The 27,353-nt window shown below is 46.3% G+C and overlaps 1 protein-coding gene across 5 annotated transcripts in view; it reads left to right on the forward strand.

The window, feature by feature from the left end:
• The window catches only part of Mindy4 (MINDY lysine 48 deubiquitinase 4), a 109,442-nt gene that overhangs the window by 19,626 nt on the left and 62,463 nt on the right, over positions 1-27,353 (forward strand). For all 5 annotated transcript variants that reach the window (XR_007341686.1, XR_007341688.1, XR_007341687.1 and 2 more), the window contains one exon: positions 797-1,224. Coding sequence is in view for 2 of the 5 variants with exons in the window: in XM_048786415.1 (XP_048642372.1) it covers positions 797-1,224 (428 nt within the window). In the remaining 3 variants the exon portion in view is untranslated. The remainder of the gene's footprint in view (positions 1-796; positions 1,225-27,353) is intronic.

A 27,353-nucleotide genomic window follows, 5' to 3' on the forward strand; every position in this document is an offset into this window, starting at 1 on the left:
TCAGAGGTTGTTGACACCAGATGGAAATGGGGAGGAGGGCAAAAGAGGGGGCACTCCTGTGGACTGCTATAGTACAAACTAGAGCCTCATTTAATCCGCACCATGAAATTTCACAGGAGGTAAGTACTGCTGGCTGAACATCCCTCACCCAAACTTGTGGGCCTGCTGGGTCTTGAGATCTCGAGTGCTTCTTTGATTTCAGTAAGGAAGCTCAACGCCTGGATCACAGCCATGTAACGCCCGTGGTAGCGGGATTTGCAGTAGTGTCCCATAAGCAAGTACACAAGGCTTTCCGTGGCTAAGCATTCAAGTCACACTTAAAAAGACTAGAAGAAACCTCACAACCGTTGAAAAGCATCTGCCACGGGAATCCAACAGGAACTTTCATTTTCTGAGGCTTTAGGATTTAGAAATGGCAGGTGATGTACCCTGGACTGGTTGTATTACATGTGAGGACGTGAGGGACAGAGAAGTCCAATAACTGTCACAGGTGATCCAGCTGGTAGGTGGGGATGCAGGAATTAGAAACTAGAGTGGCAGCTTTCCCTGTCCGCCCACCCGCTGTCCATCAGGGGTATGAAGGAGGCCCGGGTGCTCTGGGTTTGTGCAGGTGGGGTGTGTTAGCCTGAGGATCAGGGCAGGCGTGGGGGCCAAAAGATAGGCAGGATTTTAGGGAAAAGAGTTGGTGACGGGGACAGACATTCCTGGGAGAGGGACCATTATGGGCCAGTGGATGAAGTATTTTTCCAACTCCCTTGGAAGGGGACCCTCAGTGCCTCTATCCTTCCCATCCCAGGATCCTTTACGAAAGCGCTCTCTGAGGAGGTCCCCGGCCCCCAGCAGCAAGACCCACGCCCAGGAGGAGGAGAGTGAGAAGGTGCCTGAGCTCTCCACCCATACCCCAGCCTGTGCAGCCTCACAGAACAACTCAGCCTCCAGCAGAGGCTCAGTCTCCAGGAGCCCCTGGGGCCCGCCCAGTGAGCCATCTATGGAAAAGTGCAAGGCCACTCCCAGCAGCCCTCCCCAGACTCCCCGCGCGGGACTGTCCCACTGGGACAAGACCAGACCAAGAGGTCTTTCAGAGGACAGCCCAGCAGAGAACGGTCCCATTGAGGAGGAGAAATCGCCCATGAAGTTGTACCTGCCTGGTGGGTTTTCCAGGGTGACCCAGGAGAGGCTGGAAAGAGCATTCAAGCGGCAGAGCAGCCAGCCCCAGCTTCTCAGGTGAGCACGCCTTGCAAAAAGGTGGCGCCTTTTCAAAAAGAAGTGCCACATCTCACGTGTCATCCAGCTCCTGATGGCTTTCAGGGGCCCTTCTTTTTTTTTAATTTCTATTTTTTGGGTATCAGGGGTTGAACTCAGGGGTACTCGATCACTGAGCCACATCCCCAACCCTATGGTGTATTTTATTTAGAGACAGGGTCTCACTGAGTTGCTTAGTGCCTCAATTTTGCTGAGGCCGTCTTTGAACTTGTGATCCTCCTGCCTCAGCCTCCTGAGCTGCTGGGATTACAGGCATGGGCCACCATTCCCAGTTCCAGGGGTCCTTCCTATCCTAGCCAGTCTATGGAGTAGGCAGGGCAGGGTTGATTACAGTCAACCAGGAAAGGAATGGAGCCCAGAGGTTGCACATCTGGGAAGCCTCAGGGCAGGGTGGTCTCCCTGGTCCTTCTCACCTCTTCTCAGAGGTGAAGAGCCTTCAGCAGATGGTCCCCAAACGCGTAGTGACACAGACTGCTGCCTAAGATGAGAGATGTGGCCTGTGTTTCTAGATACAGCCACAAATTATATCCCATCAGGCTCCTTTCAGGCATTATTTCTATTGCTTTTACCCTATCCTTTTTATTTTTTTTCACAACAGGTCTGGATAATTCCTACACTGATTTTTAACATTAAACCAAACTTACACTCATGGAATAAACCCCACTTGGATATGAAGATCTCTTCCTTTATCATTGGATTTGATTTACTGATATGCTGTGTAGAGTTTTTGTGCACAAGTTCAGGAATAAAACTGGCTGACAGGTTTCTCCTCTTGCAACAGCCTCCTGGGATTCTGGCACCTAGGTTATGTGATCAGTGGTCGCTGCTTTTCTGTTCTCTTGGGGCTGGGGCCGTGCCTCAGTGGTGGAGTGCTCCTCTGATATGGATCTTTAATAACTCATTCTCAATTTTCTTCTTTGGTAATATATTTTAAGACTGCAAATTTCCCTCTATGTAATGCTTTGTCCGTAGCCCACAAGTTAATATGTTCTATGTTCATATAATTTAGCTAAAATATATCCTCATTCTCCTTGTGAGTTCTTCTTTGACTCAGAGATTATTTATACATGTATTGAATAATTCTAAACATTAGGAGATATTTTTCTGGTTATCTTTTTTTTTTGTTTGTTTGTTTCTAGCTTGTTTCTACTCTGGAGATATAAATGTATTTTTTAACCATTTCAGTTTTTGGATATATCTGTTGAGATTTCCTTGTAGAATAGTCTATATTTAAATCTTATTTCATAAGCAGCATATACTTAAATTTTTAATCTGGTGTGATTTTTAAAAATTTTAATTGGAATAGTTATTATATTTACATTTTTCTTTTGCTTAAAAACTCTCTTTAGTGTTACATTTTTTTGACCTAGTTTTTGTTTGGAAGTGTTTTTGTTTTACCTTTACTTTTGAAGGTAGTTTTAATGGGTATAGAATTCTAGATGGATGTTTTGGTTGTTGTTGTTAACACTTTATGTCACTCCATTGTTTTAGACCTTCACCATCAAGGTTGGTAAATCACTTCAGTTTTATTGCTCTCCTAGAGGTAATGTGACCTCTGACTATTGCCCTATCTCCAGTTTTTTCTAAAACTTTTTCTTTTACTTTGATTTTCAGTGGTTTGACAGTGATGTGGTTTTCTTTGATGTTTCTACTTGGGATAGATAGAGCTCCCTGAAGTTGTGAGTTGATATTTTACATCAGTTTTTTGAAAAAGTATTGTCTATTATCATTTTATTTTTTTAATTTTTTTGTTTCTTTGTTTTTTTTTTAAATCTTTTTAAATTTTTTATTTATTTTTTATTATCATTGTAAATACTGTTTTTGTTTCATCCTCTCTCTTTTCTCCTGGGACTTTAGTCAAAACATATAATAGATCTCTTTTCTCCTGGGACTTTAGTCAAAACATATAATAGTGTTTATGCTCTATAACTTTTAAATATTCTTTTCTTTTTTTTCATTTTTTTTCTTCCTTTCTGTACTTCTGTCTGGGTATTTCTCTTATTCTACTTTACAGTTCATGTTTCTTCTCTTCTATGATGTCTAATATGCTGTTAAACTTATCAAATACATTTTCAGTTATTTTATTTTTGTATTCTTGAATTTTTATTTTTAAAAAAATATTTTCAGTCCTTTGTAAAATTCTCTTCATCTCCTTTATTTTATGGAGCATATTTTTTATCTTAAAACCTCAGTTACCTAGTAACTCTGATATCTGGATCAGCTCTAAGTCTGCTGTAATGGTTGACTTTTCTTTTGCACTACGATAATTTTGTCCTATTCTTTTGAGTTTCTCATCATTTTGATTGAATTCCAAATGTTGCTTATGTGTAATTAATTTAATATATTAAATCCCCTTCCTCAAAGTGGATTTAATTTCCTTTTGGTAGGTAGTAATCTCTTGCTCATCTTAAAACATCTTCTCTCATTTTGTCGTTTGTCTATAACTTTGTCCGTCATGTCATTTACTGAACAGAAATCTTTAACTTTGACATAACCAATCTCTCATTTGGCATTTGATTTTTATTTTTAAAGTTTACTTTATGAAGTTCTTTCTAGAAGTTAGATTTCAGTGATATTCTCCTGTTTCCTTTTTCTATTAACCTTGCAGTTCCAGCCTTCACGTTTATATATTTAATCCTTTATCTGCTGGGATGAAAAGATTCTTCTATTTTTTTGTCAAGTGAGACAGTTTCTCAGCACCTTTCCCATGGATCATGAGGCTCCTTCTGTCTCCACTGAGCTCTGTGTCTGCCCCCTAGTTTGTTTCATGGTCTTCTTGTCTTCTTCCTCTGCCCTCCTTTCTGAGCCACATGCCCCTACTTTTGATTGCCTGGCCTTGTGGTTATAGCTAGGTATCTTGGTGGGGCCAGTCCTGCTCCTCCTGTTCTTCGAGGGTTGGCGTAGCTACATCAGGTTCTGATTCTTTCCACAGGCCTTTTTCTGTTTCAGTTGGCCCAATGCAACAAGCTTGTTCTGACTAGAGGGAGAATCTGCTGGATCCCTTGCTGGGAAGGCCCTGCTCCCAACCATCTCACCACCATCCCTTTCTTGTCTGTACTCAGAGTGGTTTTCTTTGAATGTCTTGGCCTCCATCCTGTTTGACGGTTTTCATGTCACCTGTCATTACTGGAGAGTCTTCTCCTATTTGTGACCTCCATGAATGGCTACAGGAGTAAGGAAAGCAGGGAACTTTTTATTCCCTGCACTTAGACCCGTGCCACAGTGATGCTCAGTCTGACCTTGACCAATACCACCACTGTGACCCCTGACCATAGAGAGAGCAGCAAGACCAGGAAACTTCAATAGTGGCCTATTTTGGACAAAACACTGTCTTTTAGGTAAATTTATTCGTTTAATTCTTATAAATTAGTTCCATGTAGGAAATGCCATTATAACCTCCATTTTACAGAAGAGGAAATTCATTCAGAGAAGTGACTTTATTTGCCCCAGTTTATTTACACATCTAGGAAGAGACAAGGAAGGCATTTGAAACTAGGAAACTGGCTCCGGAGTCTGGGGAATACATGAATTAATGGTGCCACCTCTCTCCATGTGTAAAAATCCTCTGCACAGCCTTCAAATGGTGATCGGCTTCTGCTTGAACACCCTAAAGACGAGGAACTCACTGCTTCTATGGCACCTTTGCGTGATTCAAACTATTAAAAAGTCTTCTTCAAGTTGGGTGCAGTGGCTCATGCCTGTAATATCAGTGACTCTGGAGGCTGAGGCAGGAGGATCACGAGTTCAAGCCAACCAAAACAACTTAGTGAGGCCCTAAGGAACTTAGTGAGACTGTTTCAAAATAAAATATAAAAAGGGCTGGGGATGTGGCTCAGTAGTTAAGCACCCCCTGGTTTCAATCCCTGGTACCAAAAAAAAAAGGGCTACTTTACACTGAGTTAAAATCTTCTTGCCTCTGATCTCACTCAAAGAAGCTTGTTTTGCCCTTCAATGCCAGAACATGTTTACTCTGGAAAAGGGAAAAAACATCTTAAACCAAACAGGTGGGGGTGCATTCTCAGTCTGCAGCCATTGCATCAGGTGAGGAGCTCGACTGACCATTGCATCAGGAGGCTTGGGGCTTTAGTCTTTACCTTGTCTGCACTTGTCCCCACACTCTAGTTGACACTGGTTTGATCATTTTCTTTCTGAGTGTCAGTGTCTCTGGCTGTAAAATCTGGTCAGTGGTAGATGATTTCCAAGCACACTTTCAGCTCACACATCTTGCTGGCCTGAGATTCTTACTTCCAGAGTTATTCTGTACCCTCTGTATGAATCAACACATGTATTTCCTGAGTACCTTCTGTTTACAGGGCACTTAGGAGGTATGGCACAGGGGCTCTGGAGTCTGACAGCCTGGGCTGGCAAACCAGCCTGCTGTGACTTTGGACCAACTGTTTTTAAACCTTGCGAGATGGTATGAACTTTGCCTTCGAGGAAGAGGGTAGAGGTGAAAGTGCTTTCTGAGCAACTCTGCCAATCTCAGGTGAAGTGTGACCAGGGATGTTTAACATGTTCAGTAGTGTTGACCTTAGTGCTGATCAATCAGCACTCATCTCTGTGACTTCTTTTCTTTTTAAAAACGTATTCTCTATTTGGTAGGCATCATGCTGAGCATGCATATATTTTATTTTCTCATTTGCTCTTTCTAATAATCCATTAAGATTATTATTGCTGTTGTTTTTATGGGGGGGTTTGCATTAAATAGTTTATTTTCCTCCTCCCAGGTTCTAAGCAAATTAATGAAACAAAGGATCTAAGGAGATTGGGGCTAGATGTGGAATCTTTGCAATTGTTGAAGGCTAAGAGAGAGGAAGAGTAAGTTGTGACTGGCCCAGGGCAAGGCAGCCTTCTGTAGCTCATCACAGGCTTAGGGCCAGTCCCCTCCCATGGCTGCATGGTGGGAGGGCCAGCCTGGAAGAGGAGCTCACTCCTGAGAGGACAAAGGGCCAAGCCTAGCATTTTAACTCAATTCACCCATCAGATAAGTCATACTTCCTCTCTTAGGGTGGAGTTAATGAAGGGGAGGAAAATGACCAGGAGAGGTAGACCCATAAAGCTCTCTCCAAACTCCCAGAAATCTCTAGGAGTTGGCAATAATCTAACAATTATTCTCTCTATTTCACAGAAACAGGAATCTGAGGCAGAGAATTTAAGGAACCTGACAAGATTCTGTCTGGGTAGAGGCAGATCTAAGGCTCACATTTTGGAGGGTGGAGTACGGAGCTCACTCTTGTCCCTTAGCCAGGCATCTTTTTGCAGAGCACAGACTGCATACCTACACCCTGCGCCCTTGATTTGAAACCAGGGCTCAAGCAATCCCACTTGCTAAACATCTGCACTCCCTGCCGTCCCCAGCCCCACCCCATCAGTGTCCTTTAATCCCCTGCTGTTTATTTAATCCAATTTGGTAACCTGGGTCTGTCTGAGTCCTAGTGTGTAGTGGGTGGGGGAGCTCCGGCAGGTGAGACAGACACATGCATGTATACTACTTCTAAAGCACAAGAAAGTACCCCCGACTTACCATGGTTCCATTTGTGATTTTTTTTGACTTTATGATAGCACAAAAGCAATATGCATTTAGTAGAAGCTGTACTTAGAATTTTGACTATCTAGCTTTTCTGGGCTAACAATATGCAAGATCCTCTGACTCATGCTGGGTGGTTCTGGTGATCATGAGGGGAAACAGTTGGTGCTCTGCCGTGCGCTGGGTTGCTGTCCTGTGATGCTCTGTAGTTTAGGTGGATGAAATGCATTTTTGACTTGCAATGTTTTCATTCCAGGATGGGTTTCCTGGATGTGCCCCGTCATAAGTCGAGGAGCCCCTGCACAGTGAGATGGCATTGGGACTGGCTCACACACACAGCACCTGCTCCATCTTGCTGCCCTGGGGAAGCTGAAGGGAAGGTAGCTACTTCCACCAGGCTGGGCCTTGCATCAGGCTCAGGACAGCCATGGAGGGCATACAGGGACAGAGGCGGGGGAGTGTGAGCCTTGTCCTGGAGGGAGGTTGCAGAGCTGATTGAGGACATGACCTGCTAAGATGTCAGGAGACATGACTATCTGTGAAGTTGGGCCTCCTGGCTCTCATTCATTAGGTCCGACACCAGGAACTGAAGGACCATTTTCTGGTTTGATTTTTGTTTCTCTTCTGTGTTCTTTGATATCAAGAGATGCTAGAAAATATGTCCCTTGGGCTCCCCACTCCTGGGGTTGTAGCTGTTTGGGGACATCTGTCTCTTGTCACTGGCTCATCAGGGTTGCCTTCTTGGGTTCCTCCCTCCACCTCTGAGGATGGGGCTTCAGATAATGTTTGAAATTAGGTGCAGGCTGCAGGAGTTCCCGCCACTGGCTCTCTGCTCAACCTCCCACGTTCCAAAATTGAAAAGGCTTGTTGTCCTTCCTTGGGTCTCAACCTATGGGAGATGGTCTCTGCCGCAGAAGCCCAGGGTCAATGCCACTGGTCAAACCTGAACCCTCTCAAGTGGCTTATACTAGGTGCCTTGGGACCCAGGGGTACCAAGATGTGATGGCTCAGGTGGGGACGCCGAGACTTGGAGAGGGGCATAGACCTCTCCTGGGTCACATGGGCCATTAGTTAGGAGAGGGGACCCAATGGCCTGACAGCATAGGCAGATATGGGGTGTGTTACTTTTCTATTGCTGGTGTTACAAACTGTCATAAACTTGAAGACAACACGCATCTGGTATCATACAGTTCTGGAGGGCAGAGGCCTGAGATGGGTCTTACTGGACTGTGGTCAAGGTATCGACAGTCCTGTATTCTTCCTGCAGGCTTGGGGTAGAATCCATTGGCTAACTCTCCTCAGGCTGCCATCCTCTGGATCACCCCCTTCTGCTTCCCCCTTCCACTGCTCCGGACCCTTGAGATGACACTGGGCCTCCTGAGGAACCAGGCTACTCTCCCCATCTGGTCAGCTGACAGCAGCCTTGATTCCATCTGCAGCCTTATTATCTCTTTGCCATGCAGCCAAAGTGTTTAGGAATTCTGGGACTAGGACGGGGACATTTTTAGAGGAGGAGATTATTATTCTACCTACTACAGAGGGCAGCTGTTTCTTGCTGCATTAAAAACATTGTGTGTGTGTGTGTGTGTGTGTGTGTGCGCGCGCGCGCGCCCGCAGTTTTTAAAGTGTCCACCTTCTGTCCTCTCGGTCTTCCTTCCTAAGACTCCCAGAAGCGTTTTTGTGGCTTGACCTTTTCCAGGGTTTTCTCTCTGACTGTATTAGCTAGCTCTTTTTTAAAATTTGGGCCCTATGTGGGCCAGGAAGCAGAGAAACCTACAGCCACGAGTTCCTAGGGACAATAGGAGTGGGCAAGGGCAGCATTCTGGCTACCAGGCTGCCATGGTGGGTCCAGTGAGCTCAGGGTAGCTGTGAATTTTGTGAGTATTAATGCATGGATTTCATCTCAGGCAAAATTGGATATTTTCTCAGAATGCAGCTTTCAAGTCTGATAGAGTCCAGGGAATGGAAGTTTAAGGTCATTGGACCCCCGCCCCCACCATTTTCAATTGAGTGCTGTAAAAAGCAGAATGGAATAGATGCTCCTTCAGGGTCTACTTAAATTCTTAACTTCCTAGGCAGTAGGGCTGGAGAGGCCCTGAGACTCTACGCCCTTCATTTGGTGGGTGGGGAATAGAGCCCCAGAGAGCGGAGGGGAAACCATTTGGGGCTTGGGCAGGTGCCGAAGGGCCTCCGTGAGCTCTGCTTCCACTTTCCAGTTAGTGCTTCAGCTTCTTGGACTCATTACAGCCTCCATCACAGCTGCCAACAGCCCATGTGTGGTGTCCTGTTCATGGAACAGCTCTCTTGGCTTTGGGTAGGCTTGCTTTCAGATCCTCAGTTCCTGAGGAAAAACAAATCAGGGAAGAGTGATAGGGAGCCCTGGGTGGGGCTGCTGCTTTATAAAGGGGCAACCAGGGAAAACTTTTCAGCAAAGGGGACACCTGAGAGGAGGAATCCAGAAGGAAGACAGGGAACAAGCCCTTGGATCCATGGGAGCAAAGGGGAGGAGGGGCCAGGGCTTGCAGGGCAGCAGGTTGCAGCAGGTGGCTTGTTTGCTGTTACCGGAGCAGAGGAGAGAGTGAGAGAGGGAGCAGGGTTCAGGGTCAGGGGCCTTGGAGGCTGGGAAGCTTTTGTAAAGGGTATGACCCCTGGGGCATACCCAGGGGTCACTGGAGGTCGAGTAAAGGCAGGCTGTTATGCAACCTGTGTTTCCATAGGATTCCTTTGGAATGGACTCCAAGAGGCAAGTGTGGAAGCAGGGAGACCCGTTAAAGAGGCCTCTGCCATAGTCCAGCAGAGAGCTGATGTGGCTGGAATCAGGGCAATGATAATCCAAGTGGTAAGACATGGACTAGGGTGTAGATTGGTATAGGGGATTGAACCCAGGGTGCTCTACCACTGGGCTGCATCCCCAGCCCTGTTTTAGTTTTTATTTTGAGACAGGATCTCACTAAATTGCCCAGGCTGGTCTTGAACTTGAGATCCTCCTGCCTCAGCTTCCTGAGCCTCTGGGATTACAGGTGTGTGCCACCATGCCTGGTTTAGGATGTTGCTTCTGTATCTACCCATCTCCCATCGGGATCTGCCCATGGATTAGATGTGCTGTGTTAAAGAGGAAGTAAAGATGACTCCACTTCATTTGTCTGAATAGCTATAGGAAGGAGGTTGCCTTTCCCTAGAAAGGTGAGAGATGGGGAGAAGCAGGTTTAGGCGGGGCTCACGGGCTACAACCTAGCCCACACCTCTGGTCCATCATGCTGCTTGCTATTGGTCCAGTGGTGTTTGTTGACTGGCCTCTGTTATTGAGGCCAGTGAGCAGAGAGCTGTCCCATGGTTCTCTATGCAGGCACTGTTGCTGCTGTTGTGTCAGGATGGTCCCCTTCTGGCCTTGGGGTCTTCTGATGCTGATCAGAGACTGTCTCTCACACAAGGGCTGTTACTAAGGCTCCAGGTAATTGGATTTCTACGGTTCTTCTCTCAGGACAAGAAAAGAAATCCCTGCCTTGCCTTGAAGTCAAACACTTATTTTCCCTGCCTGCTGGCTGAATTCTTTCTTGATCAGGGTTCTGCGTCTCTCTGGGCCCCTGGGCACCTGTCTGTACATGAAACATTGGGTGCACTGCTCTACAGCTCCTTCATCTTGTACATCCCTTACTCTACCCTCTACACATGAACTTGGGCATACCTAGGCTAAAGTTCTGACTTCCCTGTGACCCAAGCATCATGATCTTATCAGCCGACCTCTGAGGCCCATCTTGCTGAAAGATGAGCATATACACCAGGCATGGTGACTTTGGAGTCCCTCCTAGACTGTGGGTGCCTCTGAGCTCCTATAGGTGCATAGTAAAAATGCTTTGGGGCTTAGCAGCCTGGCAGCTGCATAACCTAGAACATGCGGGTCTGTTGCAGGAGGCCAAGTGACCTGTGTTCCTTGTCTCAGGGCTTTGAGTTGGGAGGCAGGCTGATGGGTGCAAGGTTACATTCTGCAGTCTCTGACCCTTTGCCTATCACTTGCTAGATAATTTCTACCTTTGGTCAGGTTCCCAAGAATGGTGCTTCTCAGTGTGGTCAATCCTGGCCCTGGAGTCTCTACCTCTCCTGGGAACTTGTTAAAGATACTCCTTGTCTGACTAACTGAGCAAGAATTTGGGGGGGGGGGTCAAAGCCAGAAACTTATGTTTTATACAAGGTTTTACAAGCCCCCTGGGTGACAGAATATATGCCAAGGTTTGGAAATCAATGTCCTGGGAGTATATTCAGAGGCATGTGTTTCTGGGGGGATGGAGGAAAGTGGAACAGGGCAGGGGAAGGAGCTCAGCAGAGATGTGGGGGCTCAAACAGTCCCATGGGAAGATATGGATGGAGCATGAATTGTGCTAGGCTTGCTCCCACTTTTAAGCAAGGGGGTGAGTTTTCTGTCCCCCCATGTCAATCATTGGTTATGGGCTGCCTAACCTGTGGTGGGGTGGGCAGTGTTCAGCCTCCTAGGTGATTTGGGGGAAGGATAATTCTCCAGAAAAGGGTGCAGCTCTGAGCCCTTGGCAGCTTATACCAACAGCATCTGGGTGTGCCAAGTCCAAGGTATCTTGACAGGACACCAGTGGTTTCCACCTCTGTTCTCACCGTTTCTTCTATACTCATCCACCCCCCAGGTGTTACAAGAACAGTAAACAAGCTGCAAACCCCATTTGTGGATGTCACCTTTGGTGACATAGTGCATAGGATCACTGGTGAAGGAGGTCAAAAGACAGGCCAGGTTTAGACAGCAGAGGGGTTGACTGGGACAAAGCCCATTTCCAAGTTCATTGCCTGCTTCTCCTGCCATGACACCTGCAGCCCTATTTGCAAGAGTGATGTGTTTTACCTATTGCTGGCTTTGTGTCTGGGTCATGTCCCATTGTGTCAATCAGACAGGAGGTGACTCTTGAGCACCTCTTGGTGTCTCAGCTCTGCCAGGCCCTGGGGATTTGAAGTATGAGCCAGCTCCCTGCCTCCAGAATCCCAATGTGAAGCTCTATGGGATTGAGTGGTAAATTGCAGCTGTTCTGGTTTGGATATGAGGTGTCCCCGCTCCCCCCGAGATCTTGTGAATGAAGGATTACTAAGAGGTAAAATGATCGGACTATGAGAGTTGTGACCTAACCAGTCCATCCTAGTTTCGACGGACTGTGTGGTAACTGTAGGCAGGTGGGGTGTGACTGGGAGCGTTCCCTTGGCCCTTTCTCCCTCCTCTCTCTTCTTCTTCCTGGCCACCCTGAGCTGAGCAGTTGTCCTCCACTGGGTCCTCCCTACCATGATGTTCTGCCTCATCTGAGGCCCAGAGCAATGGAGCTGGCCGACCGTGGGCTGAACCTCTGAAACTGTGAGCCAAAATAAACCTTTCCTCCTCTAAGTTGTTCTTGTCAGGTATTTTGGTCAGAACAGTGAAGAGCTGACTAACACAATGGAAGACCAGGGAGCAGTTAGGGGGTGTTGTTGAGGGGGCAGGAGAACCTGGGCTTGGGCAGTTAGTGTTAGATGCAAAACAGTTCCTTGTGAACTGGTCACATTGAATGATAAATTGCTGTATGTTTAGGTCACAGACCCAGGAGTAGGTTGACTTACTGATTCTGCTGGGGGGGGGGGTCTCTACAACCTTGAAACAGCCCTGGCCCCAAAGCTTCAGTGCCTCTGCCTTTGTCCAGCCAACAGTCAATTCCGGGAATTTAAATCCCTCTGACATTGAGACACCTGGCAGATTTTTTTATTTTTGCAGGAGCCTGGACAGTAGGTGGCAGCAGATCCTCATCCATCCTCAGGATTCTAGGGACAGTCTGGCTGCCCTTGCGTAATCTCATTCAGCAGCACTCGGGAGGCCTGGTTTCCTAAGCATGGGGTGGGTGGAGGATGAATGAATCCCAAACCCGCCTGAGGCCTCCAGTCCCTCCCAGGAACCCTCAGATCAGGAGCAGAGGCCGCAGAGGCACGCCTGCCACCATCCTGAGGGGGAATGAATACCACCAGCTGGGGAGGCTTAGTGGAGGATGTGGCATTTGTGGTTTATCGATTGCTCCCTTTACTGAGCATCTTGAGTCTGACAACATCTGTACCACATGGGAGAAGTAATGGGTAGAACTTCCATTTTAATTTGTCTCTATACATTATCTGGACTTTATGTCAGACTATGGAGGTTCCAAGTCGGCTGCCTTTTGAGATAACGCAGAATACTTGTTGCTGTCCCACCTTCCCGCCATCCCATGGGAACACATGGCCTGCCTGGGCGCAGCCTCAACTTCAAAACTTGTTCTGGGGACCTCTCTTCTGTGGCAGGTACAGCTTCCCTGCACCAACACATGTTTTGTGCTTGGCCCATTCATCTCCCCACTTCTCAGCCTAGGGCTACATTTTACCCCACACGTGTGTCCCAATCCATAGCACAGTGCCATTCCCCTCTGAGAGATGAATGGGGACAGCGGGAATGGTATTATGCAGATTCTTTTTTCTGGGTGCCTTTTTTCTCACTTGAAGATGCCTGTCTGCTGTTCTACCAGATAGCTTCCCATGGGCCCTGGCTATTGGAGGTCCCCAACAGAGACCCAGATAGAGGTCAATAGGTGAAAGATGAGGGTGAGTAAGTGAGGCATGTAGCATGCAAATTTAAGGAGACTGTCACCCCCAAGGTTCTTGGCTGCAATGGGGAGGGAGCACCCAAGAAGGAGGGGCCCTTGAAATTCTGCACCCCAGGGTCCTTGCTTGTCTTATCTTCATCCAGGCTTAATTCTTCTTCTATATTTTTCCATCAGTATCATAAGCAATGCTCAAGGTAGAGTACTGATTTAATAACTCATCTTTGCTTCTATGAATTTCCTGAGGTCTGGAATGGGGCCTTATTACATTGTCTTTCCCCAGCAATAGCCCTGAGCTTGGCAGTAACAAGTACTGAACAAATGAGAGAATGCACCTGAGCAAGGAGAGTGGAAGGGGAAACTTTGCCGATCTGTCTGGGACAGTATCATAAAACCTAAACTGGCACTCTCTCTAATAGAATTGGAGCAGTTAGAACTTTATCCTTGGTCTGCTTGTTGGAATTTCTTAATTTATTCATTCATTCATTTTCTTGTTCATGCATTCATTTACTCAACTAATCCAATTAACCAAACTGCCATCTCTCCATTCAACCAACGAACCAGCCAACCAACCAACCAACCCACCCACACATCAAACTGTGATGTCCCACGTTTAAGTCATCTGGAATGTTCCCTTCTTCAGGTCCTGATCACTTCCCTGTTCCTGTACTTGGATTCTCGACACATGCCATACTAGAGAGAGTTGACAGGCTACTTTGTTTCTCCTGCTGGACTGTCAACATCTGAATGCGGGGATGAGTGGTCACTGACCCTACCTCCTTTAATGTGGCTCAAAATTGTTCCAATAGATAATGGTGGAGGTGCATTACTGACCTCACTAGGAAATGGGTTGGGGAGTGAAGTATGAGGTCTTTCCCTCACTCAAGAAGCTTACAGAAGAGCAGGATTTGTGACTTAGCAAATAGGAAGGGTCATCTAAAAATGGCGGCAGTATCTGTCCCAGATAGATAATGCTACTTGAGGTGCTATAGGATCTTAGAGGAGATGGTTTCCTGGATGAGGCAGGGCTGAGCTGAGCCTCAAAGGCCGAGTGGCATTTGAAGGTGCCAACAGGAGGCCAGTGACAAGTCTTTTGCTGGGTCTGGAACATACTCATGGCTCTTCTCCGCTTCCTCCTAGCCTAAGATTTGGGGAGAGAAAATTGGGCCTGTATCACTGGGGTCTCATCTATCTCTGAAGACTGAGGCAGCTTTCTTTTTCTCCCTCAGCCCTCTTCTTGAGGGCCTGCCTTGGATTCTGCTACCTTTGCAGGCATTTTGGATGATGTACAGTTATGGTGGGCCATGGAGAAAGTGGCTAAACTCAGAGCTCCCCACAAGGATCGGAGAAGGGCATTGGGATTAAAAAAAAAAAAAAAGATAGACATTCTTGTTCCTATCCTGAGCCTAACAGATGGACCGGATACCCTGGGCTCTGGGGTAAAAGGAGCTGAACTCTTTCCCCTGGAAAGTCCTATCCCATCTTGCCGGAGTTGACACCTTCTCTCATGATTCCTAGCTGGTTTTCCCAAATGGTCTTCCTGGGATGGAATTCTGCTGTGACTCGCTTTCAAGGCCCCACACTGGAAAGACGGCCTTTGAAGCTCACTTCTGTCAGGGGCGTTTGGGGCAAAGTTCTTCAAATCACAAAGATGGCCTGCCAGGGTAACTTCCTGTAGAGCTAGCTTCTGCATGTGTGCCTCATTCCAGAAAATTCTGCTTTGTTTTCTCTGCTCATTCCACAAGAAGTTACTAAAGCCATGGGATTTCTTTCATTTCCTGTTGAGGCCAGTTTTGTGGCCATGGGGCTCTCAGAAGTGGGGCTTTTTCCTGACAGAGTAAATAGTTTTTGATCTCAGTCTAATACATGGTATTTAATTTTGTTCAACTCAACAAAGCATTTATAGAGTGCCTCTTGCTTGTTCAAATGGTGTTGGGGAGCCCCTAGGAGGCTGAGACAACTGTAGACATGCATGCCACAGGATAGGGGGACTGGGGGGAGAGGCAGGTGACAGGGGGACATGGCAGAGCACCATACAGAGAGTCTGGATTGCATCAGGGGTAGTAAAGCTCTTGGTTCTACCTAACAGGCCCTGTTAAAAGAGCTTTAGATGTAGTATCTTATTTAATCCTGTCACCAACTCCAAGTGGGGTATTGGATCTACTGGACAGGTGAGGAAACTGAGGCACGGAATGTCCAATAAGTGTGCATTGATGCAGGCTGTCTGGCTCGAGAAGATTTCTGAGTCCACCATTATCTTCAGGCCCTGCCTGGAGACGGAAGTCCTCTTGGGGAGCTGAGCAAGGACCTGGAGAGAGAGAGAGAGAGAGAGAGAGAGAGAGAGAGAGAGAGATAGAGATAGATAGAGAGAGAGAGAGAGAGAGAGAGAGAGAGAGAGAGAGTGTGTGTGTGTGTGTGTAAGGACCTGGAGGAGAAGGGTCTGGCGCCCTGGACAGGTGTCTTAGGAGCCAAGTTTTCTACTGTAGGTAACAGAAATAGAAAGGTCTTCTGCATTTTGGGTTGTGCTGTGGTTGTTCTCTTGCCTGAGGGAACCATGCTTCAGGAATAGTCATTTCAGGGCTGATGGCTGGCAGTGGGGCCCCAGCCTAGAAGGCAGGCAGGCTCTGACCTTACTGCCGGAGGACTGAGGAGGCAGGGATCTCAGAAGAGGCCACAGGATGTGTATGGGGTACAAGGAAGGTTGTGGGCCTGTAGGAGAGGGGCTGGGCACACAGCAGGGATGGGGGACTGGAAAGGGGAGACACTGGTTGGATCAGGAAGAGAAAAGGAGCTTGTTTGTGGACACTTTCAGAGAAGGTTTTTTTTCTATAGGTCCCAGGGAACATCAGCTGAGATGCTGGGAGAGGAGGGCCTTTGGGAGGGGCTGGCTTGTGCTAATAGATGAAATACCTGGATGGGCGACACTGCCACAAGTGATGGATAAAGGTGCCTTGGCTAGAATCCTGCAGTGGGGGACCCATGGGCTTGCTGTGGGACAAGGAACAGTAGTGGTCAGAGTAGGAAGAGGACTAAGGCGTCCTGAGTCCAGCTCAGTAGAGGTGAGGGGAGAGACGGTCTCCAGGAAGTAGGAATTTGGCAACTTTGGATAGTTAGGGGAGGTTAGGAAGGTCACTGGGTTGGTGTCAGGGGTGGGTTGGGGGATCCTCGTTGGCTTTGGAGAAAATACTTTGAATAGAGTCCTGGGAACAGAAGGTTGACAGTTGCGTTGAGGAGTAGGAGGGATGAGGACACACAGAATGGGAGCCCTTCTGAAGAGCCTGAAGGAGAAGGGGAGCATAGGGACCAGGTGGCAGCTCAAGGTGATAGAGTGTTAAGGGACAGGGCCCTTTGCTCCCGTGAGATGTTTGGCAGCCAACGTCTGGGCGCTAGCAGCAGAGCACAGAAATCTGCCATCCGCAGACCCTGTGGGGAGGCTGGGTGTGTGCTGGGGCAGGGTCTGTGAGGGGGCAGCGCCAACAATACTGGATCCATTATCTGCCGCCCAACTGTAATGATGGGCCTGGGGCATGAGGAGTTCCCAGAGTGCCTTTCAAATTTCCAGTGAAAGAGTCAATTCTGCTCAGCAGAGTTTCTGAGTCAACTCCGAACTTCAGTTCAATTAGGCAAAGCTTTGTTAAGTCCTTGAGAACTGCTATTTGGGAAACATTGCATCTTATTGTATTGCTGGACTTTGAAACTCAGCTCACCATCTTTAAGATGTTCAGTAATTCTTGGGGCGGTGAGATTGAAAGGGCCTCGGATTTAGAGTGGAACAGATTGGGGTTCATATCCCAATTCTGCCACATATGAACAGGGGTGACCTTGGGCAACTTGTTTTTTAACCTCTTTGTAGCTTCGTTTCTTCATCTAAAGGATGGGATGATAGCTGGGTATGTAGCGTGCTGAGCATGCCCATGGCTCTAGGTTCCATCCCAGAACTGGGTGGGAAGTGGGGCGGCGGGTGGAGGGGGATCTAATATAATATATATATATAAAGTGTTTGGCCCACAATAGTTACTTTAATAAATGTTAGCCACCTCCCTTGCTCTTTTGTTAATCAAAACACCCATTATAAAAGGAAAGGAATGGATTCCTGAATAGATGGGTATTCTAGAGGGAAGAAGCAGGTTGGCAAATCATGGAAGACTGTGTCAGTTAAAGAGGAATAAATGTTCAGATTCACCGTGAAGCTGTGGGCAAGGGAAGTGACAGCCTGAGTTCCTTGTCCCTGTGACTCTGGGCAAGTCTCTCCCAAGGCTCCAGGCACACAGTAGGTCCTCCAGGAACATTTGTGGATCAAATAGATTGGCCTTCCTTGAGGCATTTCCTCTTCTTTGCAGTGAAGGTCAAGGGGAAGCAGGGTCTACTTGAAAGCTCTGGCCACTGGCACTGATGTGCCCCCTCACCCCTTCTCTTCCTGAAGGCCTGCCCCTGCCTTGGACACTAAGGCGTGGACCTCTGTCTGGCCTTACTGCTTCTGCCTCAGGTCCAGGGCTTTGTTGGCTTTTGTGAAGGGGCAGGCCAAATGGAGAGCCTTTGAGAGGAGGCTGGTGTTCCTATAAAATGACAATTTGGCTCCCTGTGGCCTCTGAGTCACTGGGTCGAGCCTCTCCTCCTTTGAGTACAAGTTCTTTTGAATGGGAAGAAAAGACAATGGAGGCCCCAAAAGTGTCAGGGTTGTAAAGTGGACTCTGTACTTGCCCCGTAGGAGGCCCGGAGACTGTGTTCCAAGTCTCAGAGTCACTTCATTTTTTCAGGTCCATCTCCTCATAGAGCAGCGACACTCTGTTCACATTCCACAGGCTGCTGTTAGGAGGGAAAATGAATTTACAAGGGCATTTTGAAAGGTGCCTAGGAGCCAGTCCTGGAGCTGCCAAGAAGATCCATCCACTCCACAGACTTCTACAACCCAGAGTCTCCCCAACTCCCCCACCCAGCTCCCCAGTAAATCTCAAGTTGCTTTCTAGCCTGGAGGTGGATGATCAGAGTCATCTCTGACTCAGTGCTCCCCGGGAATATATTAAATGAAGAAAAGAGAAGTCAAAAGTATCCACTGTAGACATAAAACAAAAGCAGATCTGGTCAATTTAATATTTAATAAAGACATTACAACTGATTTATTATTCTTCTTTTTGAAGAAAATAACTCCAAAAGGGCTCATGCCCCAGTTGCAGGGACATGGGAGAGCTTAGACAAGGCTCCTAGTTTGGAAAAGTGTTGTCATACAAATGAATCCCACGTAGATTATGCAGGAGAACATCCTCGTTCTTTGGGGTTCAGGGGTGGAGTGTCATGATGTTGCAGTTTGCTTTCAAATGGTTCAGTAGAACAAAACCCCAACCCCCCACAACCAGTTTGTGTGTGTGTGTGTGTGTGTTGAAAAAAAAATGAGGCAGATATCAACTGTCACTATAACTGGTATGCATTGTATTGTTGCTTGAATTTCCTTATTTTTTCAGTTTTCAAAATAAAGTAAAAGTAGAAAACACACAGAATAGAGAAAATGAATAGTTCATGGAATCTCTCTCTTGTCTCTCTCTGGTAAGGATCATAAAGAGATGTAACAAGGTCAGAGTGTGTGTCATGAAGTGCTGGAATCTGAGTGGGTTGATGGAGTATAACACGGGCTGGCTTCAGAAACTCTCAGGAACCCCCGGATGCAGCCCAAGAGTACAATTATGGTAACTCCTTCCTTGGTTACATAGGAGCATCCGCAAGTCCTGTGACTTCCAAGGAGTCAGTAGCTGTCAGAGAATCGACAGCACTCATATATTTTCCAGATGCACAGAAAGCAGCTCTCTCTTTCTGTGTTGTCTGGTGCTGATTCCCAACCTCCCTCCCCAGATCCAGCACACCCCATCCACCCTGCTAGTATTGGAATCCTTTCCTGACCCTCTGGATGTTTTCTCCAAACCCCTGATCCTTTGATTACACCCACATCATGAGGTTCAGTGTGACATTTCCAACAGGAGACTGCCCGACGTGGTTCTAGCTGCCTCAGATGGTTTTATATTTGTTCTGGAAAGAGTTCCAGATACCTTTGGTCAAAGCTCTTCCTGTTGGCTGTTTTACTGGGGCTGCTTCTCGCCCACATGATCCAGAAGGAGCTGCAGTCTGTAGGTCCCTGCACATGGTCCCATGGGAAGGGGGACCCTGGCGGGAGGGTGCAGCTTGGAGAAGCAGGTTGCTTCTGGCCTCAGCCCCTGTCACTTAGATCCCTGTCACTTGGGAATCAGGGACAGCAGAACCTTGCTATAGGGTTTTATTCTGCTTTTTTTGGAAAGGAAAAAAGGGGTTGTGTTGCTTAGGTTTGTTTTCCCCACTCTTAGGAAATCAGAGTGTTGGGGATCTGGGAGGGAAACCTGCCCTTGTGCTAAAATGTTGAATACCTCTGTCCTGACACCTTCATGAAGTCAGTCTCGTGTTCCCCTGCTTTAGGGCTCTTGGAGTTTCAGCATTGATTTCCCCCTTGAATGGCTGGATTCCCACCTGTGATCCTTGGTGATCCTCCCACCTGCTGGGCTTCCACTCATGAGCTATCTGTACTGAGCACCTGGAAACCCTCTAAAGGGCAAGAGGCTGGTAACCTCAGGTGAACAGGAAGGGAAAGGACTCCCAGTCTGGGATGCAAGGACTCTCGTATCCCATTTCAAGTGAAAATGGCTGTCAGGAGAGGCACAGGAGGCAGCCTCGCTGGCTCTGGGACACATCTAATTTTAGTCCAGGGTGTGCTTCTCTCAAGCTGGCCCCTGGCTTACTCATGGAAATTCCACGGCTCTTGGGTTTAATGTGTGAGTGGTGTAATGCTCAAAGTTTGCAAAGCAACGCATTTCTCTCTCTCTCTCTCTCTCTCTCTCTCTTCTAAGAAATGCTCAGAAAACAGTCAGTCTTCTGTGTTTTGAGAGTAGGTCAAAATTTCCTGGAGATTCCTTTTCCTTGATGGGCAGTGTGGGGTGGAAGGAAGAGCAGCCATAGGAGCCAGCCTTGGTGTGGCTTTTCTCTGTCCAAACTAGGGCAAGACAAGAGAATCCCAGAGTCTCCATGTCTGAAAAGACCTTGGGTCATCCACTTGGTGAAATGGGTCATGGACTCTGGGGATTCATGGGTCAGTAGGATAAATTGATTTAAAAAATGCCAGAGGACTAAGGTCAGGTTCAGAAACAGATTCAGACACCCATGAAACTTATGTAATAGGGGTGGCCTCTTTAAGGGAAAGAATAAAGAAGTATCTCATTTTTGCAAATTTTCCAAAAATGCAAGACCATGTGAATACATTTCCAGATTGACTTGGAAGGGAAGGTCCCTGAAGTGTAAGCCCCATTACCTTTGTGGTGCAACAGAGATTATTCAGGTTATTATCTGCTGGCAAAGAAAGGACATTAAAACAGTTTCAGAAAACTTTTAAAAGTTGAAGTAGGAATAATCTTGAAATAAAGGGCCAACTTTTAAAAAAGTGAACCAATTAAGCTTTTTGAACCGTTTTGCTGTGTTGTTTTTTATTTTCGTTATGTGGTTGTGACCAGTGTGTTGTGGACTGGTTTGTGGACCACCGTCCACTGGTGGGCATGGACACTCTTCCCAGCCTCAGTGTCGTCCTCTGTAAGAACAGGGCTAGCACATCCCTGTGCTGCTCTCCTCACACGACATTTGTGAGAATTAAATTTAGAAATGTGCTCTGCAAGCACTTGGGAAAGGAGAAGGTGTTTTCCAGATAAACAATTAACTATTGTAAGGGCAAAACTATAGTATATATTTAGAACCCCCAGAATGTCACAAAAAGGGAAGTTGAAGCCCAGAGAAGGTGCACAGTTCCCAAGGCCACTTGGAGAAAGTCATGAGCTTCCAAAAAATAAGTTGTGTTAAGTACGTGCATCTTGACCTTTCTCAGAGCAAAGGGGCCGATGCTCCCCTCTTTCTGGATGGCTATGGGGCCAGCGCCGGACCCAGAGAGTGCTGCTTCAAACAGGTCACACACAGCTCTTTAGTGAGTGCTGGGTTAGGGGAATGTTTTGTGAGTTGGAAATGAAAAGACTTTATCCTTGCAGTTGTTCTATGTTCCCCTTCGGCCTGTTTAACCAAATAGAACCTAGATGGGTTGGATGTTGGATGGGACTGGGAGAAAACCGGCCTCTGTCTTGGTGTAGATGTCTTCCATGGATATCTTGGTTGGCCTTTATCAGGACAGCAAAGGGCAAGTGCCCCAACGTGGTTTCTCTTGGTGGCTAAGCAAACATGTCCATGTAGCTTTCCTGTCCATGTGGCCACTGGTGGCCACTCTTACCTACCTTTTGGGCAGCCTGTCAGACTCTTCCCTTTCAAAACTTCAAGGATGACTTTAGACTCCTTGGGACAAGGCCAAATTCCTCGAGGCAATCCTTTCCATCTCAGGGAGGCAGGGCTGGGAACCTTTGTCCCTGGTACAGACATCCCCATTCCTTACTCCCTCGAGGCGGGAGGTCAAGCTTTCCAGGAGCCCCATCAGAAGCAGCCACAGTGATCCTGCTGGCAGGGTGTGCGGTTTGGGTTCTGCTTGCACCTGGGACCTGCGTGGTATGGGTCACATCTCCAGCAGTGGCCATGGTCTTTAGGATCATCCAGCATTTCATGGTGGGTGGACGTGGTTGACCCTGGTAGCCCATGCTAGCGGGCAGAGGGGTGGTGAGACAAAGATGGAGGGAATTGATGGGCTTGCACCACTGTGCTTGGTAAGCTGCCTGACTGAGGTGGAAGAATGCTTACTCCATGAACTTGGCATTGTCCTAGGGATGTACTCTGTAGATGACCACTTTTTCCTCAAGAAGATATTTTTCCTTGGGTGTGACATCACCTCTCCAAACATGCTCACTGTTGAGCAACTCCTGCCTCTGGCACTGGTCACCTTGTGGAGCTGAGCTCAGCCACACCCAGGAAACTTCAGAGATATGGGCTGGGAGGACCACAAAGTCCTGCTGGATTGCATCTGCCTCAGAGAAGAGCAAGGGACCTGTCCTAATGCATTTTGGGTCTTAAAGAAAATGCAAACAGTGTCTCTAACATCCAACCTGGGTTGCATGGAAATGAACTCAGCTGAGGGTCTGCAGCCTGAAACCATCTGTCTGGCTTTGCCTCCTGCCCAGAGGGCCTTGGGAAAGCTCTTCCCCCTGTCCCATCCCCACCAGGTCCAGGGCTGCTGGGTTAGACTCAGTGATCTGGATTGGCTTTCCAACCTTCCAGCTGGATGTGCTACATCTCAGGTGAGCTCTGAGTACTCCTTGGTTTCCAGAGGGAGCACTCACTCAATACCAGTTGTATGCTGAGGCCTTGAGCCAAACTGGAAGAATGGGAGACTGATTTGAGGGAAGGTCATACCTAGTACAGTCTTGTTTTGCAAACTGTGTGCCCTCGAAGGAACCCTCTGAATTGAAGCCTAGGGTAAATTTCTTCTGTGTTCCTGGAATGTTCCAGAAGCCTGCCTTGACTCACGGAATGGATACACAGGAAGGAGAAGTGTTGGACATGGTTTCAGATCTTGCTCTGGCTCTGCATACTTCTTGTCCAGGGAGTGTGCCAAGGCCTGTCAGGAGGGACACATACGGAAAGAGAGTTATGCTGAGAAATCATCACCCCTGAAGAACAATGGTGCAGGAGGCTGAGTACAGTGTGTGTTCTCTCCAGCTCGATGGCCCCAGGCCGATGGCTTTTCCAGGAGAATGCAGGGAGAATGCAGGGCCATCAGTGGTCCCTGCCCCCCAATCTGTCCTCACCCGGCGATCTCTATCTTTGTCAACCTTCGTCATCATGGACCCGGATAAGAGACTTGGGTATGCAGCGTAATTCCCAATTAGGGATTTTCAGTAGTTTCAGGAAGATAATTTATTTAGGTTGAATTGTTAAGGCAGATTGTTTTTACAGTATTCCAAGCAGTGAGCTTTCTCACAGGAAATATCAGACCAGGCAATTATAGTCAGGTTTTCCACATCCTTAAAGAGCAAAGGAAAGAGAGAGAATTAAAAAAAAAAGAGAGATTCCTTTTATTTTATTTTATGAAGGTCAGCAGTCAACAGTTGGAGAACTGGCAAGGCAGGGTGTCAAACTGAGCTCTGTTAAAGTCCCTAGGCATCATGACAGTGAGTGCCCACAGTGACAGCTCCGTGGCCTAACCCCTAATGAGATCTCATGGTCTTCATGACTTGATTTTAAAAATGTCTGCAGATTAAGGCTGAGGGAGGTGGAAGAAGCCCCTCCAGAAGCCTGGACACCTCCCATCCGCCGGGCTGACCGCCCAGAGGTGAAGACACTGGGGGGACTTCCTTCCTCTCCCCAGAACTTGGTATCCTTGTCGCTAACACCAAAGGTCCTGCTAAGTGACTTACCAGCGCCCCCAAGTCTAACCACACCCCTGTCCCTTGTCTTACCAATAAGGGGCTTGGCTGGGGCTCCATAGGAAGCAAAAGAGAAATGGGAACAGGAAAGTGAAAAGAAAAAAAAATATCATTCCTTCTGTGGAGAACGTAGATGTTTTAAAAAAGTCCCTTTCCATCAACTAAGCCTTCAGGGATGCTACTCAGAAAGGCTTACTGCTTCTCCAGCATTCCTGAGGGCTGTTGAAATGCAGGGGGCTGTGCATAGTTCCTGCTGGGAACACAGGGAAAAGAACACCATAAGCTGACCTGAGGCACCTCTGCAGTGCTCAGGAGGGGTGGGTCGGTAGGGTCCAGGATCACTAGATATTATGGTCCTTACAGCCTCTCAAAGATGGCCCATTCAAGGCAAGGGGAGACTCAATTATAATTTTCAATGGCCTGTTGATATCCATCTTCTCTGGCAGTCATTGGTCCCTTGCTTGTTTGATCCTCTGTTGGGAAAGCTGGACTCTGGCCTGTGGGCTCTCAGGTTTGCTTGTCTTTTTGGAGAGCCTCAAGGGTAGCTCCTGTATAACATTGAGCTCTGTGGGTACTGGGCATGCTTATCTTCTTACCACCTCTAGTGGGGGTCCATATTTATATATGCACATGTATCTATCAAGTAAGAAAAAGCCTTCCCCTACCTTGGGCTCGCTAACTTATTATTTTTCATATACAGGTACTTATTTTCCGCATCTTTGGAGATTATTTTGTACTTTAAAATTTCCAAACTGTTGATGTCAATAATATTATTAGATTTTCTACTGCCCTTTTATTTTTGTTGTTCATTTATTTATTTATTTTATGGTGCTGGTGATCCAACTCAGGGCCTCACTCGTGCCAGGTAAGACAAGAGATCCCACTATTGTACGGCCCCCTCCGCCCTTTTCTCAAATATTCTTACTCTACTCTTTGGTCACGATTTTCTCCAAACTCATGGTTGGTGCAGTTGTCTGTGGTTTTATTTCTATTTCATAATTAGGTGTACAAACATTAGGTTTTTGGAATTGAGGTCATACTAGAATTTTCTCAGCAGACATGTAGCAATTACAGGGAGTTGAGTACTAGTCTCAGCATGTACTTGATATATTAACGCATTTGGTTCTCACAACCATCAGAAAACTAATGTGCAAAGGAGCCTGACCTTAACCTTCCCTGTGGCTGGTCTGCAGGCTCCAGTGTCCAAGGGCACTACATTCAGAATGCAAATTGGGGAGAGTTTCCTCTCTTTGGTGAAACATATCAGTAAAACTATTTGTGTGTATGTTGCATATTTTGGGGTGGGAAATGGGAGTGGATTTTAAATTAATTTTTTTAGACAAGGTATAGATATTTTGTTTTGTTTTGACTTTTTTGAGACAAGGTCTTACTAGGTTGCCCAGGCTGGTCTCAAAGTCATGGGCTCAAGTGATCCCCCACTGGCAGTCTCCTCCTGGGTAGCTGGGACCACAGGTATGTGCCACCACACCTGGCAGTGATTTTTAAAAATGAGTACAGATGGTTTCATATTTTCTGTTTGTTCTTGAATCAATTTTATGATCCTTCTAGAAAATGGTCCAGCCTGTCAATTTTCAAATGCATCGTTTGACCTTATTCATATTCTCTCTTCTTACTGAAAACATTCTATTTTTAATGTTTGGTTTTATTCTTCCCTTGCACTTTTAAGATCAGTAATCATACCCTCCTTTTCTCGTAATCAGTTTCATCAAAATTTTGTTCTTTATTAGTCTCTTCAAACAACAAGTTCTGAGGATTGCTGAATCTATTTATTATTAGATTTTTTTCCTCTTGTGTTTATTTTTCCTTCCTTTCTGTTCTCTTGGTTTGCCCTGTTGTCCTTGGGAGTTGGAAGCCTGGCTCCTCACTTATTTTATTTTTTTGGTACCAGGAATTGAAATCAGGGGCAATTAACCACTGAGCCACATCCCCAGCCCTATTCTATTTAGAGACAGGGTTTCACTGAGTTGCTTAGTGCCTCACCATTGCTAAGGCTGGCTTTGAACTTGAGATCCTCCTGCCTCAGCCTCCTAAGCTCCTGGGATTATAGATGGGTGCCACCACACCGGCCTGGCTCCTCACTTTTGACTCTCTGTAATTACAGGCCTCTCTGTGCTGTGTGTTCCCTTCTATTTACCACCTCAACTGCTTTCCACAAGATTTAATAAGTTATGTTTTTAATGCTGACTGCATTGAAATGTTTTCCAGTTTCTACTATTGCCTCTTTAAAATTTACTGATACTTAGGTTCTTTTGGGGACAGTGTAGAGGAGCTCTGTCTTTATTGCCACATCTTTTTAAATGTCTTTATAATAAAAAATGCAGTTTGAAATTTTTTGAGATGTGATTTGTTGCCTGCTGTATTACCAACTTTCCTAGGTATGCTGTGTGTACTTGTCAAGAATATGTCTTATTTAACAGTTGAGTTTATTGGATCAAGCTTATTATTTTGATGTTCAAATATTCTTTATTCTTATTCATGTTTTTTTCCTACTTGATAGATTATTTGATGAGAGAGACATGCTAAAATTTTCTATCATGCTCATAGATTGGACGGGTTCATTCTACTTACTTTTTGGTTCTATGTTTTAAGATTCTGCTGTTAGGAGCATGGAGGTTCATGGTGGCTAAATTTTCCTATTGAAAATTTCCTTTTGTTTTTTCTGTAATTACTAGAGGTTTTACTAATGTTTTAATTCCAAAAATATTTTAATCTGAATATTTAAATTAAATAATTTAATACTTAGCTATATGGGCTTCTAAGTGGCTGATGAAAATGTGGCATATTTCTTTCCCAGGCTTTTCAATGACACTTTTGTGTCATGTGTCTCTTGAAATAGCACATAACTAATTAGAAGCAAAAATCTCATCTGAGCATCTCCATCTTTTAACTGCAAAATTAATTGATGTTTATAGCAGTACAATTTCATAGGACCAAGCTAATGGAGCCAACCTAGATGCCCTTTGACAGATGAATGGATAAAGAANTATATATATATAATAGAGTATTACTCAGCCATAAAGAAGAATGAATGGCATTGCTGGCAAATGGATGGAACTGGAGATTTCATGCTAGGTGAAATAAGCCAGATTCTGAAAAAGCAAAAGTCGAATGTTTTCTCTGATGTGCAGAAGCTAGTCCAAAATAAGAAAAAAAAAAAAGAAAGAAAAGTAAAGTGTGTGTGTGTGAGGCAATTCCACCAAAATAGAAGAAAGATAAATGGGGTAGAGGAGGGGATTGAAAGGGAGGGAGGAGGGGGAGGGATAGGGCTGAACAGTGCGATGACTCTGACCTCACTTCTCTGTGTGCATATATGAACACACCACAGTGAGTCTCACCATCTTGCGCACCCACAAGACACAGTGGGAGAAAAAAAAACCAGTAAGTAAATAGCAGAAAGATCAGTGAGTAGTGGGAAAGGAGTGGGGGAGGGAGGAGGGGAGAGAAGGGGCAAGTACTGGGGACCGAATAAGAGCAAATTTCATTCCATGCTTTTACAATTATGCCAGAGTGAATATTAAAGTCGTGTAAAACTAAAAACACCCAATAAAATATTTGTCTTATCATTACTCATATACT

This window comes from Marmota marmota, unplaced genomic scaffold (assembly GCF_001458135.2).
Source record: "Marmota marmota marmota unplaced genomic scaffold, marMar, whole genome shotgun sequence".
Taxonomy (NCBI): domain Eukaryota; kingdom Metazoa; phylum Chordata; class Mammalia; order Rodentia; family Sciuridae; genus Marmota; species Marmota marmota.